This window comes from Lichtheimia ornata (genome assembly GCF_029851405.1).
Source record: "Lichtheimia ornata isolate CBS 291.66 chromosome Unknown scaffold00012, whole genome shotgun sequence".
Taxonomy (NCBI): domain Eukaryota; kingdom Fungi; phylum Mucoromycota; class Mucoromycetes; order Mucorales; family Lichtheimiaceae; genus Lichtheimia; species Lichtheimia ornata.
Genome location: NW_026695332.1, coordinates 371,830 through 392,903, shown reverse-complemented (window position 1 = coordinate 392,903; position 21,074 = coordinate 371,830). Strand labels below are relative to the sequence as shown.

The window sequence follows — 21,074 nt, the reverse complement described above, 5'->3', positions numbered from 1 at the left end:
GTGGGTAGTGGTGGTGTTGATTCTTAGCGGGTGTGTTCTCAAAATGTATCTTTGAATAATAAATTCTCGATGTGGTGCTTATCAGTGAAAGGGTGGATAACAATCAAAATAGAAGAATGAAAGAAAAGAGAAGCTGTACCGATTGTTCCATCAATGAGCCCTAATCCGAGCAACGGTTGTTTGACGATAGAAAACAATGTGAAAACATCCCTTTTCAACAAACACATAGCAACAGCGTAAAAAACATTGGTTGTTCCATTCTCAGGTACACAAAGACATCCCGCTTAAGGATCATGTGACCACACGGATATATAGTAATGCCTTTTCAAGGCATGCTATGGAATTTGGTTTTCCTTTCTCCTTTTTCTTTACTTGTCTACCTTTGATGCGCAGCAACACAACCAAAGAAGACGTCGACGAGCGTGTAGTCGCTGACATGGATTGGATGGCCCAGCAGCATCAACAACAAAGCACTACATTGGCATCTCCACCACTAGTAGCGCTATCTTTTACAGCCATCAACTCCTCCTCGAATATAGCAAACATGAACACCTTTGAATCTCGAGCGAATGATTGCATCCAACCATATACATCGGAGCAACAAGAATGCCTAGCAACATACCGTAACAATTTATGCAACTTGTATAAGGGCATGTTAACCCAGCTAAATGCTCCAAAGGGTCATCGCGCTGACAGCCAGCAAACTTCTCATTCTATCACTCCCTGACATGCTGCAAACAATCCACATCCACGCCACCTGCCGATCATTGATATACACAATACCCCCAAAATCATCCGATAATGAGTACCTAGGGTAGCAACACTCTCACATTATGTATTAATATTCCGGATAGCATGTTTGTTGTATCGGTGTATTGCCACACATACATACACATAGAAAAAAACAGTACTTGTAAAAAAGAAAGACGCATGACCAACATGTTGTTATGAATGCCCATGTGGCGCACGATGGATTTACAAGAAGGCGTCCCAGACTTCCATCGATCGTTCTTCCGGAAAATAGGGTTTGATTGGTGTGAAAATTGGATAAGGTGGCTAGACTTATAGACGCGTTCAAAGGAAAAGGAAAAACAACTGAGATTTTGGCCCATGGTAACTTTATACACGTAAACCATATCCATCTTCAATATGCTATTGGAATCAAAGACAAGAATGGGTCACGTGGTGATTATAGCATCAGGTGTTGCTTCTTATATAAAGAATGGAAATTTCCGTACATAGCTGCCTGGTCTCTTTTAAGCGTACCTCGATGTTGGGATGGTCTCACTTTGTTGTTGATACATAGCTACTCGCATACTTCTAGGCATCGATATCGGGCTACGTAAACTATAACGACGATCGCAGCACCGCTTATAAACAGCTTGTAGCATTCGAAGGTGTACGTTACGGGATCACAATCACATAGCATCTAACATCCATACTTGAGCCGAAGTTAAGCATATGGATAGCATTCACTCAATGTCGAGGTAGATGCAGTAATGGATCATCCTATGCTTGCTCATTCCCCGAGATGATTATGTAACCCCCACACAAGGCAATATAGAATGCGAAATTGCGAATTTTTTTGGTTGACATTATGTAAATGACTTGCGATAAATGAATGTGGCGGATGTGTGTGTGAGTGAAAGTGTGACATGTACGAGATTGAAAGGATGTTGTTGTGCGTGCTTATGAGTGTGCAAGAGAGTGTGTGTATACAACCCTGAATCGTTGACAAGAGGGCTCGTCGCAAAAAGGTAAAAACAAGAAGAATGAACAAAAGCAAAAAGGAACAAAAAGAAAAGGAAGCCTACTAGATACAAAGAACCGAAAAGACTAAAAAAGGAACGCTGTGTGATTGTGCAATGGGCTCATTACACCGAATTGACAGCGCACCTACAACGAAAAACAGCCTGTAAATAAACGACTTTTAGGTTTGTGAGCACCCCAAACTTACATCCAGATACGCGTCTTGTACATCTTGAAGAGTTCTCGGACCAATTCCCGGAAATCAATACGTCGATCAGCCATGAAATAAAAGGTCAACTTGCGACGATCCCTAAGGGCACATGGTGTATGTGTGTAAGAACCCTTCTATTCTCCTGCTCCCATTCAAGAAACCTACCATTGATATTCAGCATCCACCACTTCCATGGGCAATTTACGTTGCTTGGTCTTTTGTTGACACACAGCCAATGCACGTTGTTCATCTTGACTTTTGAGGATCAATGCACTCGCTTCTTCTGGCAATGCCTGCCGATAAATACGTTTGACATGCACCTCCGTTGGCTCCGTTTCATGGTGTTCATCCTGTTGCTGTTGCTGTTGTTGCTGCTGTTGCTGCTTTTGTGCATGCATTTGTGAGACTTGATCGGGTTCAAGATGTTCCATAGCCACTTTTCCAAGATCTTTACCACGATCCGCTTCGACAATGACCAAATCATGCAAATGGATAGTGTCATTGTTGGTGTCATTGTAATAGAAAAAGTCTGTGCGACCAGCTTTAAATTCAACCATGTACAACGATGCACCATGAGGCAGCTTGTGTAACGGGATACCCTTGCCCAAATCTGAAGAAGTCGTTGTCGCAGTGGTGTTGTTGTCATGCGGGATAAAATGAGGCATCGTAGGAGTGTGAGGAAGTGAAGATGGTGTATTTACGCCACTACTACTACCACCGCCACCACCAGCAACCATGTACATTTCAGCTGAAGGATGATGATGATGATGGGCCATAGGATGAGGGTGATGAGGATAAGGTGGGATCATATGCGTCATTGGTGATGCGGTTGGGTGCATTACATGTTGCTGTTGCTGCTGTTGTTGTCTCACTTGCATAGCTTCCAATTGCTCGGCAAGTTGGCGTACAGGATCTGGTCGCTGTTGTTGATCATGGTTGCTATTTACCCCATTTGCTTACTTAGCATTTCCTTCTTTCCTTATGATCCACTCCTGATCTTACCTATCTTCAGCCAAGGATGGCTCAGGTGGCTGTTGTTGTTGTTTTCTGGATGATGGTTGCTTGTACTTTTCAAAAAGATGTCCTCGTTGTGATGATGATAAACGACCCAATGCTGAACCAGATGACATGGATCGTACTCGCTTAAAATCAATCTCTTCCTCGGTGATTTCTTCGTCATCCTCTTCCTCAGCCATTGTCTCAAGTGGTGTCTTGTACTTTTGAGCATGGTATTCATCATCACTATACTCATCATCCTTGTCGTAACCGAAAATAGCAGGATCCTCACCCATTGAAAACGATGCACTTCGATGTTGACGGTAAATAGGTTCAAAGGATACACCAGGGAGCATGGGAACGGCTAATACGCTGCTACTCGTAGCGGTAGGGTCGTGTGATTCATCAACCGTAGTGGGAGCAATGGTCATGTCAGGTGGTAAACTAGAGTCCTCATGCGCCGGCGCATGTTCATTAAAGATAGAAGGACCTTCGAATTGCAAGCTATTCTCTGGTACGTTGTTGCTGCTGCTGCTAATGGTCTATTCAAATCGAGGTTAGATACATACACCTCTTCCCTCTCATCCAAATAGCATACTTACATTACTGTTCCATGTCTTTGAAGGTTGTGATTGGCGAGGCTGAACCAAAGAGAGATATCAACATCCACTGTTACACATAACCCATGCCCATGTTTTCATGTTCCCTTTTCATTTCCTGCCATACCTTGACCATCGTTTCAAATACAATATGGATATATCAATGGACTAGACAAATGACAACATTGATTAGTTTACTATACAAACGTTTCTTTTAGCTGTATCTTGCTTGCTGTCAACTTACGAGTGAAATAGCGAGTATTGTCCCCTGGAAATAAATAAATAAACGAGACTAGGTGACTCTGGTGGCGGAGGACAAAGAAAGAGAGTGTGTCAGACTTTGACAATGCTGTCATTGTGGATACAATGCGCGTTCAAGCGCGTAGACGATGACGACAAGGACTTACGGGAATGGCCGTACGCAAAGAGTAAGGACAAGAGAAGTGCGATTGTGAGGAGGTGTGCACTGTGAAGGCTAAAGAGCAACAAGAGGAAAGAAAAGAGAAGGCACACACAGGGCGGGGTTCTTTTTCACACACAGTGGCGGAAGGGGTTGAGTATGAGCGTGTAAAAGAAAAAGTAGTGTATGATGTAGTGATGCCGAGTCGGTTTGTGAGACCAAAAAGAAAAGAGCGGGGGACAAAGAATCGTGATTAGCGTGTGTTGATGATACATAAAGTGTAGCTGATTTGCACCAACAAAGAATAAAGCTTACTTTATTGCCAGGGTAACTGACACTCCGCGACAAAAACATATAAGCTCATCATCGCCTATCTTCTTCTCTTGTTGCTATGTGATAAATGATATCTTGATTTAACATTGAAAATGCGAGATGCATGTATGTGGATGAATTGCATTCAGTCTACTTTGCAAGCGAAATAATACTCTGATCTCTCTGTTTACATCACCTGCTTCCAAAACTACGATTCGCATTAACACAGCCCACATTTAATAGGAGGTCCTTTAAAAAAGAAGGTAGGATTTCAACACATGGCGGAATAAAAGGCAAAGGGGGCATCATCCTTCATTAGAAACATCCCAACCCCCGCCCAATCCAAGTGTTGCTATCTTGGCATACATGCTCATTCGCTATGGCAACGGCTCATGGCAACATGAATGTCACCAATGGCAACGACTGAATCTATATATGGCATTGACCATATTGGAATATAATACTAAGAAAGCTCCTGGCGAGTTAAAAACCATTTGAATTGCTGTTGTTGTCCTTCTCCATGGAAGCTTGTAGTCAGGTAGAAATGGGATTTTGTGCGTTGCTTGTGTTACGGTTGTTAAGCCGCAGCCAAAGATAATCAGAATCATTGACTTTTGCACTATCAAACGTTCATGCCAACATGAATGACACAAGAATGGAAAATGACATGTTACAAAAGGATTCTTGATTAGGTGTGTGTGTGAGAGAGAGGGGGGTTGGGGATGTGTGTTTTGTTTCCTCTATATTTCACGGTGCTCGGATGTTTATAGAGTATCATTAAGTCTCACGGTTCAATGCACACGTAATCATTTGCAGATAAACGCCAACGATAATCCTTCATCACGCATCAACGTCCATTATCACAAGTAGTAATCAGAATCAAGATACATAAAAGGGGGTGATTGGTTGGACAGGGTGATGATTTTGGGTATAGCATCTGATATACCATCCTTGTTGCATCAGCCATGAGGTAGACGATCAACCAGCTTATGTACTCATTTCGTATTCACTTGGGTCTCAATACAATGATGATAATCCTTTGCTTCATTGTTCATCAAAGAAAATAAAACAATATCGGTACAATGGGGGGTAACGCATCATAGGATAGTTGTTGTAGTGTCCATCATAGATCGGATGGTTTTCTTTCATTATGATAAAAAAGCAATGATGATCAAAGACGAGGTATAAAGAAAAAGTTAAGAGTGAATGTGATGATGAAAAGAAAACGAGACGAGAGGTGTTGTGGTGTTGTGGTGTGTGTGCGTGTGTGGTTGTGGTGGTGGTGGAGCTATAACATTTCCAACATCCCATCTACCTTTTTCACCGCTTTCTCTCTTTTGGCCTGCAGTGGAAAAGTTATTACCCAAACGACGCTGCCATCCCACTAAAGTAATGCGCCTGAATGAAAAGTCCATCCACGGGGACATGATGGCAGGCTCGGCAACAGATGATCGCAAGGCCATCGCACCACCTTGTACTGGTCCACTTGATCTCAGCACGGTGAAGCGCACCAGCAGCACAACCCCACGAACCCGACCTCGCATATTCGGTTTGCAGGAAGCACCTACCTATCATCCCACAGAGCTTGAGTTCAAGGATCCTATTCGATACATCCAGTCTATACGTCCTGAAGCAGAGAAATTTGGCATTGTCAAGATTGTCCCACCTGATACCTATAAGCCTGGTTTCGCTATCAATACAAAGGTATATTCAATGATGGATTTTATCATCTTTTATTGTCTCACTCTTGAATTATGATATGAAAGGACTTTCGTTTCAAGACTCGTGTGCAAAAGCTCAATAGCATGGAAGGGGAAACACGAGCCAATGTTAATTACCTGGAACAGCTGTACAAATTCCATCGTCTCCACGGCCACCCAATCAACAAGTCCCCCCAATTGGACAAACGACCTATCGACTTATTTCGGTTGAAAAAGGAGGTCGCTCGACGGGGTGGTTACCAAAAAGCAAGTACCATCATCATCCATTAAACATCCAAGCACACCATGTTAACATGACACTCTTAGGTAACCAAGCAAAAAAAGTGGGCAGAAATTGGTCGTGATCTTGGCTATACTCGCAAACAGTGCACATCCATGTCGAATGCTCTCAAGTCGGCGTTTGGTCGAATCATTTTGCCCTATGAAATATGGTTGATGGAACACAAGGAGGAAGTCGAGGCCAATACTACCACCACAACAACGTCATTCATGTCATCATCACCTGATTCATCTTATGCTACATCTTCACCCACACCACCACCACCAGCACAAACACGATCATCATCATCATCAGCATCATCATCAGCATCATCATCGGCTGCCAACATTGCACCACCCACCACCAATGAGATCGGCCAAGTATGTGAAATCTGCAATACGGGAGACAATGAAGAGGCAATTCTATTATGTGATGGGTGTGATAGTGGATATCACATGTATTGTCTCAATCCACCACTTCAAGCTGTACCAAAATCGGATTGGTTCTGTGTCAAATGCTTGACTGCATCTGGTCGCGACTATGGATTTGAAGATGGTTCCGAATACACGCTGGAGTCGTTTCAGAAACTATGCAGCAAATTCAAAACGGATTGGTTTGCCAACAAACAACATCATCATCGTGACGATATCATTTCAGAAGAGGATTGCGAAGATGAGTTTTGGCGCCTAGTGGAGAACCCTCATGAAACATGTCAAGTGGAATATGGCGCTGATCTCCATAGCACAATGCATGGAAGGTGAGTCATAGGCATCTTTTTCCTTTTCCATCATGTGACATTACTCATTGAATTTTTTTTCATAAAGTGGATTTCAATCTATTGAAGGTGGTGGTGGTGGCAGTGTTGCACATCGTAGTGGCGGCAACGCTTTGTGGAACCTCAATGTGCTACCAGTGCTTCCGAATTCGCTCTTCACACACATCAAAACGGATATCAGTGGGATGATGGTACCATGGCTGTATGTGGGCATGTGCTTTTCGGCATTTTGTTGGCACAATGAAGATCATTACACGTATTCTATCAACTACATGCATTTTGGTGAAACCAAAACTTGGTATGGCGTACCTGGGAGTGATACGGCCAAGTTTGAAGCAACCATGCGAGCCGCTGTACCGGAATTGTTTGAACAACAGCCTGATTTGCTCTTTGAATTGGTGACAATGCTGAGCCCTGAGCGTCTTATCAAGGAGAATGTCAAGGTATACGCTGTGGATCAACGTCCTGGTCAATTTGTGGTGACGTTTCCCAAAGCATATCATTCAGGCTTCAATCATGGCGTAAGTAAATGGATTCCTTTTGAGAAAGGATATCTAATAACATCGATGACCTTAGTTCAATTTCTGTGAGGCAGTCAACTTTGCACCATTGGAATGGATCGAGCATGGCCTTGAATGTGTCAATCTATACAAGAAATATCGACGTCAGCCTTGCTTTTCTCACGATGAATTACTTGTGACGGCTGCCAATGGTGATCATTCAGCTCAAGTAGCTAATTGGCTACAAGGCGCTCTCATGGAAATGCAACAACGAGAAACAGAGGAGCGAAGCGAGTTTTTGAGAAGATATCGGAACATCAAAATGATCACCGAGGACAAGCCGCTTCCTGAAGATCTTCAACAATGCGACTATTGTCATTGCTATGTCTATTTATCACGTGTCACATGTGAATGCACCACAAAGGCCTGTTGCTTGGATCACATAGCTGAGGTAAATCATCTACATGATCACCATGATCCATAGCTAACATGATCTCTTTCATAGCTCTGCCATTGCGATATCTCGAAAAAGACATTGACGTATCGTTACACGGATGAACAGCTCGAGATGCTTGTACGCACAGTGACCCAACGTGCCAATGCTAGCACCACAGCATGGAATGACATGGCGAAACAGGTTCTCAGCAACGACCCCAATCCAAGTTTGGAGACGATGCAACGATTATTGGATGATGCTAAGCGTCAAGGAGCCTCTGTGCGAGAAACTCGATGGCTGCAAATGTACGTTGACAAGGTGACCCAGTGGCTCAATGAAGCCAACAAGCTCATTGTACGTCGTTCGGCATTTCAAAGCAAGGCAACTACTACTATGATGCCTGCTCATGATTACACTGGAAAGCGATACAAACGTATGGGGGATTTATTGGATATGACTACAACAATTGCATTTCATCCACCTGAGATTGAACAACTACGAGACACATATGATCGCTTGTCACAATATCGTGCAAATATGATTCAAGCACTCGGTCAGCAACAGTATCAAGACATGCATTCCCAATACAACGCATTCAGATCTTTGCTTGAAGAAGGGATGACTTTGGGTGGTGATTTTCCAGAGATGTTACAACTCAAGGAGATTGTGGATCGCAAAGAGTGGTACGATGAGGCAACAAGTGCTATACAAAATCCAAATGCAGCAGTGAATGTTCTCGACAAGCTTGTATCTGATGCAGCTCATTGCAAGATTCCTCATAATGATTCGACCTACTTGGCTCTCAAGCAACGACAGGGTCATACAACAGATTGGATGTCACGTGCACGACACATGTTGAATGGGTCAAGGAGGACACATACAGTGACTCGACAAGAGATCCAGCAACTCGTTGAAGATGGTAAACGATTACCAAAGTCGTCTATGCACAACAAGATCCATTCGTTAGCAAACAGCGCTTTGGATGTTATTGAACAAATTGATGAGATTTTGGGGTATGCACGTGACTCTGAACGCCTTGCAGATCGGCCTGGGATGAAAGATTTACATCGTGTATTGAAGCTTGCACATACATTGCCTATCAAGGTGGAAGGGACCGATCAATTACAAGATGAAGCAGTGCGCATGGATGGATGGATTGGAAAAGTACGCAAGATTTTCGGCAGCATTCAACATGGCAAGACGTTCGATGCAACTGTAGAGAATCTTGCGGATAATGTCAAACGAGTTACACGTGATACAATCGGTGTATTGCACAATGATACATCGATGGAGCAAGATTTATACTGCTTTTGCCATGGTCCCGAATCAGGTCTTATGATTGAATGCGACGTATGTCATGAATGGTATCATAGCCCATGCGTCAACATGTTACCCAAAGACGCCGAATTGGATCAATCTTTTGTTTGCCCTATTTGCGACAACACAAGGAACAAGAGATCTACTTTTCGAATCAATGCCGATGACTTGATCACCGTGGTCGATGATGCAGAGCAATTGTTATTTGTACCCAAGATCTTTCCCACCTTGTCTGATACCGTGATGCGCTTCAAATTATATCGCAGTCGACTCCAAACCTTTTGTAACAAAGAATTCACCGTGAAAGATATACCTGCCATCAAGAGATACTTGAGAGGTATCGAAGGGTTGAAGATCAGCATGGATCATGAAGCGAATGTATTGCAAAGCAAATTGATGTCCATTGACCTTTCCAAACCGCCTCAGCAGTCATCTCCAATGCAACCACCACAAAATCAGGCAACACCCATATTACAATCACCACAAATTGTGCCAAAGCAACAACAACAAGAAGCGCCATTAAAGCAGCAGCAGCAGCAGCATGAATCACCATCACAAATGTCACCCAAACAACAACAGCAGCAACAGGACCCACCATCTAAAAAGCACAAATCGTTAAAGCATCATCCCAAGCATAATCCATGGTTACCAAGGACAGCAGCAGGACCATTCCAAAGCGATGTATATTGCGTTTGTCAGCGTGTTTTCAATTTGAATGAAGCAACGTCTCCCATGATCGGCTGTGATACATGCCATGGATGGTTCCACATTGAGTGTGTCAATTTCACGCGTGCAGACCTGCTAAGCATGGATCGATTTTCCTGTATTGAATGTTTAAATAAGAATCGACGACCACCACGACCACCACCACCTGCTGCTGCCACTGTTCCACATCAGCAGAAATCTCCCGCTATGGCTAATTCATCACCCACAACCATCCGCATCAAGCTCAATCGCACACAGCTACCATCACCCACATCATCATCATCCTCTTCTTCAAATACCTCATTGCCTGCGACTACTACAGCCAAGCGGAAATTATCCTTCAACGATGATTCACCATACCAACACCCCTCTTCTCACAAACAATCGAAATTATCATCATCATCCGATCCCTCATCTGCTCATTCTCCTCCTCCTCCTCCTTCTGCTCTTGTTGCCTTTACACCTACTACTTCCATATCCCCATCCAATCAATAGTCTCTCTCTCTCTCTCTCTTTTGTCATTCTTTTTTTTTGCATGATCTTTTAATTCTATGTGTTGTAAATAAAAACTCTTTGTTTTCTCCTTTTTTAAACCAGATTAATCGAGTTCAACGTAATTGGCAGGCACCAGGCCCGTTTTGCCTGTGCTAGGAATCTCGGCTTGCCACCAATCATCCGCATCCTTATCAAGGATAATCAACTCGGCACCAGCCTGGATGCTTAAACAGCCTTCACCTTCCGGTCCATCAAAGTCATATAATGCCTTGGCAGGGAGTCGCACCTTATCACCAGGTACGGAGACATAGGCCTTGGGGAAATAGCCCGTTTTGCCAGTGCTTTTATGAGTACCATACCACCAATCAGGATCACTGTCATTGAGTACAATGATCGTCTCGTCTTGTTCAAAGGAAAGATCATCCTCGCTTTGGCCACTGTATGCCCATTGTGTCACGTATTCTAAAAATGTTGTCAGTAAGGGAAGAGCACGTGATACCAAAATGTTGTTCCTTACCTTTGCCATCACCTGATGTGGCAGCAGGTGGTTGTTCAGGATGATGTTCAGGCTTAACAGGAGAACTTGGTTCTTGAGGTGCTGATGTGCCTGTAGTGCGTGATTGCAATTCAGCCAAAAATCCACTACTAGGTGCTGGGAATGATGGTGCGGGTGGTTCAGTAGCAGCTGGTTGTGATGGTTGTGGTGGTGCAGGAGCAGCAGCAGCGGCTGATGATGATGACGATGATGTATCTTCTTTAACATGGCCTGCAACAGAAGCTCCACTACGATCATTCGTCACCGCTTTGCGTAATTTGGTGCCTTGTTGAATTTGACTCAATAATGCACTGCGACCAGCTGATGGTTCAGGGGCTGGTGTGGATGATGGTGCTGTAGGTGCTGTAGGTGCAGGTGGAGCTGCTGGTGGTGCAGGTGGAGGTGGAGGTGGAGGAGCTGCAGCTGCATCAGCAGGTGCTGAAGGTGGTGGTGGAGGAGGAGGTGGTGGTACACTTGTATCAGCAGCAGGAGGCTTTGGAGAAGAAGATGATCCCAATTCACGGTTAGGCATCATTGGGCTCTTGCGTTGACTCATGGCTTCAAATAACATTCCCGCCAAATTCTTGGCACTACCAGCAGCAGGGAACTCATTTTCATCATCGGTGTCGTCATGGTGAACAACATCCCATCCATCATCATCAGAGTCGCTATCATCATGGCCTGTTGCCTTAGTAGCAGAGAATGCTGAAAATGCTGCAAATGGATTGTAGCTAACGCGCTTATTGTTGACAGGCTTTTCATCTTGTTGTTCCTCTTCTTCAGGTTGATCTGTAGGCTTCTTTTCTTGTTCTTCAGATTTCACGCCTTCCTCATCCTTGCCTTGTTGTAACTTTGCAAATGGATTATTGCTGCTTGTTTTGGCGTTGGCGTCAGCTGATGCTGCTGGTGCGGCTGGTGCTGCTGGTGCGGCTGGTGCTGGTGGAGGAGGTGGTGGTGGTGGAGGTGCAGATGATGCTGGTTGTTGTTGTTGTTGTTGTGGTTCTTCTTCTTGTGCCTTTGGTGTAGAACCTTGAAGCTTTTGCAAAGCAGCTTCTTCTTCACGACGTCTTTCTTCCTCACGTTCATCTTCAGCCCGTTGAATAGCTTCCAATCTTGCCAAACGCTGCTTTTCCTCCTTTTCAAGAACAGCACGTCTTCTTTCTTCCAATTCCTTCTCTTCAGCAATTCTACGTTCTTCTTCAGCCTTTTCACGATCGGCTTGTTCACGTTCAGCTTGTTCACGTCGAAGACGTTCATTCTCAAGGCTATCTTGTGGTGTAGCGGGTGGTGTAGAGAATTCTTCTTGGCGCATTTCACTTTCACGCAACCGTTGCTGAGCTTGTTGTTCAACCTCGCGAAGACGACCTATCATAAATGATACATGTTAACATAGCTAAGTAAATAGAGGATATAAATGTAAACTTACGTTGAGCAGCCAATTCATCTTCATTAGGTGTCGAGGCGGCGGCTGGGCTTGGTTTGGGTGATCGTGCTGAAGGTGATCGTTTGGCTTGCAATGCAGCAAGGCGTTCTTGAACACGACGTTCTGCCTGAAAAGTTGTAGGAATAAAAATTCAATGAGCAACTCATTTATGATCAAATCCAATGTATTTGTTACCTCTTTTTTGATTTCTTCGGCAGTTCTTGGCTTAGAAGGTGGTGGTGTAGAGGCAGCTGGAGGTTTGGGACTAGTGGGTGCTGTTGCCGGCTTGGGTGATGGTGAAGTTCCTCCCGTTGATAGGAAAGAAGAGCCATAGCGAGGTTCTGTGGATGGTGTGGATACTGAAGATGATGATGTTCCACCAAGAATAGAATCACGTTCAAGTTGATCCACAAAACGTCGAAGTTCATAAGATAAATCTTGACCCTTATCAAATCGCTTCTTATCCTTGATAGCCTTGGATTCAGAAAGACTCGACAAATAGTTCAACTCGCCACGTAAATCCCGTAACGCGTCTCTCGAACGTTCCATTTCACGCTCATACTGATCAGCTTGACGATCATAATCTTCCTTTTCTTGCTCGGCCTTTTTGAGATCATAAGATGCATCACGTGAGCTTGAAGTGCCTGCCTTGCGTGCTGCCATCATAGCCTTCGCCTTGGCACGAACACGATCACTCTCTGTCACAATACCACCAGGGCCTGTGGGTTCCACAAACGCCATATAATCCTGTGATCCATCATTCTTGCGTCCGTATCGCACCTTGGTATCACGTAACTCTGCAACTGCACCACGTAGTTGTCGTGCCAATACTGGAATATCACGGTTACACAAGTACTGAATCTCATCCTGCAATGTCTTTTGTGTCTCGAGCAGATCAAGCAGCGTCTCGGCATTTTCAAAGTACTTGGGATTGGATCGCGAAGCACGTGTAAGCTCTTCCTGGGTCTTACGGATCTTATCTTTAAGCTCCTCCACTGAATATCGGTTGTCATCACCACTGAATGTATCCTGATTACGTGCATTGGTGGCATTCAAACGATCCAATTGATTCTTAACACCTCTGATTTGGAATCGTAGCTCCTCAATCTCAGCACTGTTGTCATATCCATCATCTTGATCTTCCTCTTCTTCTTCATCATAGGATTGCATTCGAGGTCGAGAGGCAATGGATGATCGAAAACGGCTTGCAGGACCCTTTCTTCTAGCATTGGATACGTATCCAGTATGAGAATCTTCAACAGGTGGATGGTATTCTTGTTGTTGTTGTGGCGAACGTTGCATAGGCGGTGGTGTAGGCGAGCTCTGATAGCCACGAACGAACTTTTTGAGAACACTTGAGGGTGCTGCCAATTCTGCAGGTAAAGTGGATGGAACTTCAACGCCATTGAGCTTACGATAAATCAAGTGCATAGCAATAGCAAATTCATCGGCATCAAGACTTCCACGATTTTCACGATCAGCCAAGTGCCAAATTCTCATGAGATCTTGTTCGGACAAGTTGGATTGCAAAAGGACCTCGCGTGCTGTATTGCCGGGCATATAAGTGAGTCCAGGACCATTCCATGCTGTGAAAATGTCACGATAACGTTGCTTTTCTTCAGGACTGATTTTCCATGTTGTTGCTGATGGCATTGTTGAACGACCAGTGACAAGATCCACCACACCACCTGCTTGATTGGGCATCATCTTACTAGCAAAATCCTGTCCTGCAAGACGCGGCTTGTTGTCATTGTACATGGGTGGTGCAATTCCTGTTCGCATTGGTGCCTGCACAGGTGGTGTTGTCATGGGTGATGGATTCATCATGTTTGGAAAAGGAGAGGCACCCGTCATGGCTGGTATTTGTGGTTGCATCATCGAACCTCCTCCAAATTGTTGTTGTTGTTGAGGGAATTGTGGTTGTGGTTGAGAGATTTGTGGCATGAATTGCTGCTGCTGTTGTTGTTGTTGTGGCATGAATGAAGCTTGTGGCATGGATGGTTGTGACATGGGAGGATTAGAACCTTCTTTGGATGCCAATGTTGCTATGGCCAATTCCACTTCTTCTCGAATAGCACTTGGCAATGTAGCAGGTACCACCTTGCCTCGTAGTTTCTCGGACGTCAAGTACATGGCAATGGCAAACTCGGGAAAGGTGAGATAAGGTGCATTGGCAATCGAAGATAGATCCCTGTACGTATCATAGCAATGAGACAACACATCCTCCTCCCCCCAACCTCCACTCCTGATATAGCAACCACTTACCAGATCTTCGCAAGTGAATCGTTATCCACCCTCGACCGCGTCAAGATATCACGCACAGCCATAGCTATAGTAGATACATGCAATCCCTTGATGAGCACTCCATCGCATTCAGCCCATCATCAGCCTTACTTACCAGGGAGTTTATTGCTTCCCGTAGATGCTGCTGCACGACTAAACAGATCCTCGAATTTGGCTTGGTCACTGGGAGTAATAAAGTTGAGACGAATGCCTACAAGAGCACATCCTTGTCAGCTATAGTCAATGTCTTTTGCATGGATCGGTTCTTGTACTTGCCTCCAGAGGGAGATGCTCCTAGAGGGCCTCCAGATTGTCCCACACCGTACATTGGTTCTTTGTTTGACGCAAGGAAAATAGAAAGAGGTGCGTTCTTTCTTTATACCCCACTATTCGCAAATTAGTTCCAAATCCCATTTGCATGGCCAGTTACTATATTTGTCTCATGCCACCTGCCACACTATCGATATCATCATGTCGCGCCACATGGATACTACATACTATGTCAGCAATGTCATGTTCAAATCGAATGAGTATAACATTTCTTGGCTACACAGATCAAACAATAGCATAATAAATATGAAGCTCAGGCCTCTTTCTCTGTGCAACATAGTAATAGTAGCGAAGAACAATGACGTTTCTTAGTCACCAAATAGGGACCCATTGTATGCTTATGTTTGAATAAAGACCATGATGGTTTCGATTAACCATCCCTCATCAAAGAGTGTGTATAGAGATATCGCTGCCCCAACCCATTGATAACTTCATACATATAGGCGATGGAAAATGACTTTGTATTGCGTATATGAGAGGTGCTTGGGTATGTACAATGGATGTGCACCACCATCATACTTTTTTTATTCTTCATCTGAAGGTTCATATCCGTCAGCAGGATCATTCTCTACATCAAAGTCCCAGACACGCACACAACCATCATCGGAACAACTTGCAAACTATAAAACCAACATGTTAAAAAGGGATCTAGATAACATGCTGTTGAGATGATCATACCTGATATCGTTGTTGACACCATGAAACGGATCCTACTTCTCGCTTATGCCCGGTATACTTGACTGTGGGTGCTTCTGGTCGATCGATTTCCCATGCAAATACGGTGTTGGATGATGACCCTGCAATCAAGAAGCGATCGTCGTGTGAAATGGAAATCTTTACAAAGAAGGATGAGATGGTATAATCGGGATCGGTGAAGCGAACGGCAGGGCGAGTAATGTTGGTAAGATAATGGAGATTGACGCTATATAAATGATAACATGTTATATTCATATATCCCTATTTGATATGAAGATCCTTCTTTCTTACCTTCCATCCATGCATAAACTGAACAAACGGGTGCCAGAGTGATCAAGTCGCATATCAGCTATACCTCGAGGCCGGTTGGAATCACCATCGTAGTTGTAATGCACAATGGATTTGGCGTCGCGTCCAGCACGACAATCCCAGATTTTGATAGTACTAAATTCAACCTTGTCAATCATATGAAGGGAAGCATGAACCACCATTTTCGAATTTACCCATCATGACTCCCTGAAGTAATGATCCTGTCTTCGTAATTTGGCATGAACATTGCACTCGTGACCGAATGTGGAGGCTATAAATCATTATCATCAGCATTGCATACCAAATCATTTTCCTTTGTTGGGGGTACTCACTTTTTTGTGTATGTTCTCTTTCATCGTGGAACCTTTGTAGTTTGACATTTCATGTGCATGCTTCGTGATCTTGATAGGCCCATAAACAGGTGCATCCAATCCAGGTACATCGAGCTCTGAAGATGAACCATGTTAATCAAACCCGCTTATCCTGAAGCTTTCTTCTGTATATAACACTTACTATCCTTGTGGACCTTGATCTGCTTGTGCCGTAGATCCCACATCATAAAACTGCCATCCATTGAAGATGATACCAAGAGATCTAAAAGATCGTTAGATAGAGATCCATTATAGAGGTTTCGTCATGGACATACTAGGATTGGTTGGATGCCAGTCAATTGATCGTAAACTTGATGAATGTCCCATAAATGTCGCAGCGCATGCTCTTGATTCAGTATCCCATAACCTGACCCTGCCATCAGCAGATCCACTCAGCTAGCAAGCGAAAGCAAAAAGATGTATCAGCATGAGAGACCATATGAATTTGGATTATCTTACCAGTGAAGTATCATCATTGCTCCATTTGAGTGTCAATACAGCATTCGTGTGAGCGCCAAAGGAGACGTGATAATCCTCTGCATATTCAATTAATCCAATGCAATGTGTAATTCGATAAAAGATACGTACGATAATCGATTGAATTCCCCACATCGGTTCGTAGCAATGTTATCCGCTTTGCTTCATCACCAACAGCAAGAATCTGACCATCACAAGCGCCTATTTATGAAAACGATTAGAATAAAGGGATGAGAAATGGGGTAATGCAATACTTGCTGTTGTTGTAGGCACAAACAAAAGGGACGCATTTCTTTTGATTTGGAAAGCAAAAGTGATATCGATCTTCTAACGCACATGATAGTCGTTCCAGTAACATGCGTTGAGGAGCTGTCAACAAACAAAGGTTTAGATGTTGGCGGTATAGCAAAGGGACGCTTCAACATACGGTATAATACACGACCAAAAGCCCTTCGTGCGTGGGTTGAACGCATGTCGCGATACTTTATCAGATTCCATTCAAGTGGATCGGTACATTGACGAAAGAGTTTGGGGTTCTCAACGTCGATAACGGATGTTTGTGCAGTGTCATTGCAAGCTAGCTGTTGATGATCTTGGTTGTCTTGGTTGTTGTTGCCGCTGCTACTAATCGCGTTGTTGTTGTTGTCGTCGTTCAATTGTGTATCCGAGTCTCGTTTTCGTTTGAACATGGAATGGTGGTGGTGGTACAATAGAGAGGAGTTGGGAAGAAGGAGTAGGAGAGTAGAGTAGAACGCGTGACAAAGAGGTCCCTTTTTTCTTCAGCTCGCGTCGTGCCGTGTTTGATTGCCGCTTCCCGTCTTTGTTTCACTTTCCAACAGCCACACACACACACACACACTATGGTCCACACTGTCATTTATTCCTTGGACGAATCACAAACAGATTCCGGTCTCGTCCTCTTTGAATTCCAAGGCAGCTTTACAACCAAAGAAGACAATGTCCAGCAACTCAAGATTGGCAACGTCGACATAAATAACGTACGCATATGATAAAGGGAAGGGTTGTATAGTGGAATAACAGGATGGTATATGGGATGTAGGATAAGGCGACCCTTTCTTTGGGACATCATCGATTAGAAGGCAAAAAGGTCAAGCTTCCTAAGCCATTGGCAGTGATTCGTAAACGAGGTGATCAAAGTGGATTAAAGGACAATGAAGTGATGGATGTGGATAATGACGATGATACGACCACCGAGCCCACCTGCACATACGACACCGTTGCCATCCTACGAGAGAAATTCGTATTCACACAACGTCCATTGCTTCAAGTACAACCTGGATTGCGAGGCTTGACAAGGATAGGAGGATGATTTAACTGCCTGATAATTTTATTCTGCGTCAAATAGAAAAATAGAGCAAACAATGAAAAGATTTTTCAAGTAGTAAACAAGGAGCCACCAAGGAAAGCAATGAATCACGCAGACATAAAACATGACCCGGAATGACCAAGGTCTCCCACACGCACCTACGCATTTTCATATATCAGCATAACAAACAAGAAGTAAAGCACATTTACATACCGTGGCTAGCGATGGTATGGGATAAAAAAAAGAAAAGAATCACACCATTAAAGTGGACCTGGAAGAGTGAGATAGAGCGAGAGCGAGAGCGAGATGAGGGCACGCACTATTGAGCCACGTTTTTGTTCAGCCAAAGAGTATAATAACATGAATAAAAGATACGTACGCAAGCGAATGGAAAGAAAGAGGTATTTGGTCAATCTTCGATGTTCGGAATGTGTTATGCATGGAAGCGGGGTTTGGTTCGGAAGTTCCATCCTTTTCCATCCCTTTCCATCCACCTTTGCTTCAGTGACAGATATTGATATTGCCATTAAAAATTGACGACCTTTATTGCAAAAGCTGTCCAAGATATATACGTGTCCAACATGCATGGTTCTATGAATGAGACGCAAGATACAAGTAAAAGTCTTTTTGCATCAAAGTGAATTCCACGTATACGGTTCTTGTTCTTGATGCAAGGAGGACAAACTGCGGATCCTCGTCTTACAGTGGGAAGCCGTTACATCAAGCACGGATAGCGGATACGAGTGGGCGTGGCCGTGACAGCCATTAAAATCGCGAGAGAGTAACTGCGAATAAGAATGCTCAATAGTCAAGCTCTGGCCAATGAGAAAGAGGGATAGTAACTGCCAATGAGAAAGGGGAATAGTAACCAGCAGTCGCTGTTGTTGCATTAAACGCATAAGGACAGGCACAACGCGTTTTATGTAAGTCGGTCTCTTTTATTTTCATTGCTTTTCACTTCTGCACTAATGAGTAAACCGGGACATCCAAAGGGGCTAAAGAGCAAATAGGCACATAAAGCTCGTCGACCAAGAACAAAGGAATCCGGTACTACACGATCGACATTGCCTTCCTTTCCAACCAGCAACACCCAGCAAATCAGTCTTGTCAGCTCCACCACCTTCGACCCCTGTCCTCATTTCGATTGACAACACCAATGACGAACCCATTAGAGACCTTAAGGTTGAGGGACCAGGTGTAACGCTATCTCAGTTGCTTGTGGATATCGAATCTCGTGGAATCACTACGTGTAGACGACCTCTGGATGATGTTGATGATGGCGCCATAAACCAACAAGAAAGTGACGTGAATGATGATTGCGGTGAAGAAGCTACTCAAGTACAAGGCCATGTTCAAGGATATCTGCTCAAGGTGCAAAGCAAGTGGTTGATGATGTGAAGGGATATGGTGAGCTACACCAATACAAGAACAAGTCCTCTCGATGCTTTCTTTGTTTTGCGTGGTAAGCTTGATCCAGGATGTTGTATTTGTCACGTATATTCACTTGGATACCACACATACTGGTGAAACACTTTCCAGGTTACTTGGAGCGTGCGGTCACGTTACGCTGATGGATCCAGCATGCATTACAATACACACGAGTATTTACGTTCACGGCACACGGCGTGGAAGGATCGATCAATGCAGCATATATGTGGATCAATAATGAGAATGCAATAGCTTCGGATGACCAGCCCATTACCAAGAAGAAAAATAACAGCACCATCAGCACTTCATCCAAGACCACAAAAACTATCATGTGCAATTCAATCGCAAACATCACCTTCGTATCATCAGCTCATCCTGCGATACGACAACTCGCTCACCATGACAACAGCAACAACTGTAATCACCCACCAACACTACCTCCTCGTACTCATCAACGTTTACCAGCACCATCATCTACCATTGTAACTCCCAGCATGTGGCATGATACATCAAACAAGTCAACTTTAGCACCAAAGCCAGTTACTACTACAACTCCACAAGCTCGACATTGCTAGAAATAACCTTCCCCAACATACATTCACGACCAGTTTTATCCTTGATGGTACCCTTATTAAACGAGGTAGACGTTTTAGCAAATGTAATCAGTATGGATGTATAGGAAGCGGTGATCGTGGAAAATGTGATAATATCTAGAATAAACAACACATCCAAAAAGCATTCAACCAAACTGATGCTACCAAAAAATTAAATAAGGACGACCCCACCCATGTTACCCGGGCCCGATTTCTGGGTTCAGCTCATCAAGATATTGCCTCTGGTTGCATTATGCAAACCATATGATGCGCCCATTGATCATGCATTTCTTACATCACCGATTTCTTTTCTACCTCAGTGGCGGAATACAATAGCCACCTGGTTCATATTTTGTCCTAGATAGACGAGCACTGATATAGACATTTCTTATCTGTTTCCCTTGATCCCTTTTTGTACATGGCACACCACGTGATTCTGCCATACCAGCTGTTTGTTAATGCCCACGGGCCATGAACAAACAGCTTTCTGATTGCCCTTTATGTGTGTAACATAGCTGACTTTGTTTTAGCATAAAGCACTTTGCATGACCACATTTGATCTATAACCTATCCTTTTCTCTTCAATGTCAAATTTGATACCGGAACATACATTCGAGCCACGCAACTGGCTACATGCTAGCATGAACAGAACCGATGCAAGCGTACATTTCACAATGAACGTATCCCGAGCACACGAACAATCCAAAAAGCAAGCGTTTTCATCTAAAGCCGACGAATGTATTCGTCGGCTAAGAAAATTTGACATTGTCAAATGCCATGATCCTATGCATCCTGCTTTTGTGATTAAGCAAGCATTATCAAGACAA

The 21,074-nt window shown here is 43.9% G+C and overlaps 6 protein-coding genes across 6 annotated transcripts; 3 read left to right on the top strand and 3 right to left on the bottom strand.

Moving 5' to 3' along the window:
- Positions 1-1,874: 1,874 nt before the first annotated feature.
- On the bottom strand, positions 1,875-3,691 carry O0I10_003682 (uncharacterized protein; the record flags this gene model as incomplete). Its single annotated transcript, XM_058483749.1, has 6 exons — positions 1,875-1,896; positions 1,958-2,059; positions 2,126-2,899; positions 2,963-3,498; positions 3,559-3,597; positions 3,683-3,691. 6 exons carry the CDS (start codon positions 3,689-3,691, stop codon positions 1,875-1,877), a joined length of 1,482 nt encoding a protein of 493 aa, XP_058345547.1.
- A 1,968-nt stretch (positions 3,692-5,659) lies between these two features.
- Positions 5,660-10,475, top strand: O0I10_003681 (uncharacterized protein; the record flags this gene model as incomplete). Its single annotated transcript, XM_058483748.1, has 6 exons — positions 5,660-5,971; positions 6,034-6,207; positions 6,295-7,004; positions 7,072-7,543; positions 7,599-7,973; positions 8,028-10,475. The coding sequence occupies 6 exons, from the start codon at positions 5,660-5,662 to the stop codon at positions 10,473-10,475; spliced, it is 4,491 nt and encodes a 1,496-aa protein (XP_058345546.1).
- Positions 10,476-10,578: 103 nt separating this feature from the next.
- Positions 10,579-15,044, bottom strand: O0I10_003680 (uncharacterized protein; the record flags this gene model as incomplete). The annotated part of the gene is made up of 7 exons (XM_058483747.1): positions 10,579-10,937; positions 10,993-12,375; positions 12,437-12,560; positions 12,629-14,624; positions 14,699-14,762; positions 14,832-14,927; positions 14,993-15,044. 7 exons carry the CDS (start codon positions 15,042-15,044, stop codon positions 10,579-10,581), a joined length of 4,074 nt encoding a protein of 1,357 aa, XP_058345545.1.
- Positions 15,045-15,570: 526 nt separating this feature from the next.
- O0I10_003679 (uncharacterized protein) lies at positions 15,571-17,588 on the bottom strand (the record flags this gene model as incomplete). The annotated part of the gene is made up of 11 exons (XM_058483746.1): positions 15,571-15,666; positions 15,725-15,968; positions 16,034-16,186; positions 16,246-16,322; positions 16,384-16,499; positions 16,565-16,645; positions 16,698-16,818; positions 16,882-16,958; positions 17,011-17,100; positions 17,158-17,268; positions 17,327-17,588. The coding sequence occupies 11 exons, from the start codon at positions 17,586-17,588 to the stop codon at positions 15,571-15,573; spliced, it is 1,428 nt and encodes a 475-aa protein (XP_058345544.1).
- Positions 17,589-17,759: 171 nt separating this feature from the next.
- Positions 17,760-18,229, top strand: O0I10_003678 (uncharacterized protein; the record flags this gene model as incomplete). The annotated part of the gene is made up of 2 exons (XM_058483745.1): positions 17,760-17,897; positions 17,960-18,229. 2 exons carry the CDS (start codon positions 17,760-17,762, stop codon positions 18,227-18,229), a joined length of 408 nt encoding a protein of 135 aa, XP_058345543.1.
- Positions 18,230-19,194: 965 nt separating this feature from the next.
- On the top strand, positions 19,195-19,624 carry O0I10_003677 (uncharacterized protein; the record flags this gene model as incomplete). Its single annotated transcript, XM_058483744.1, has 2 exons — positions 19,195-19,198; positions 19,311-19,624. 2 exons carry the CDS (start codon positions 19,195-19,197, stop codon positions 19,622-19,624), a joined length of 318 nt encoding a protein of 105 aa, XP_058345542.1.
- Between the last annotated feature and the right edge of the window lie 1,450 nt (positions 19,625-21,074).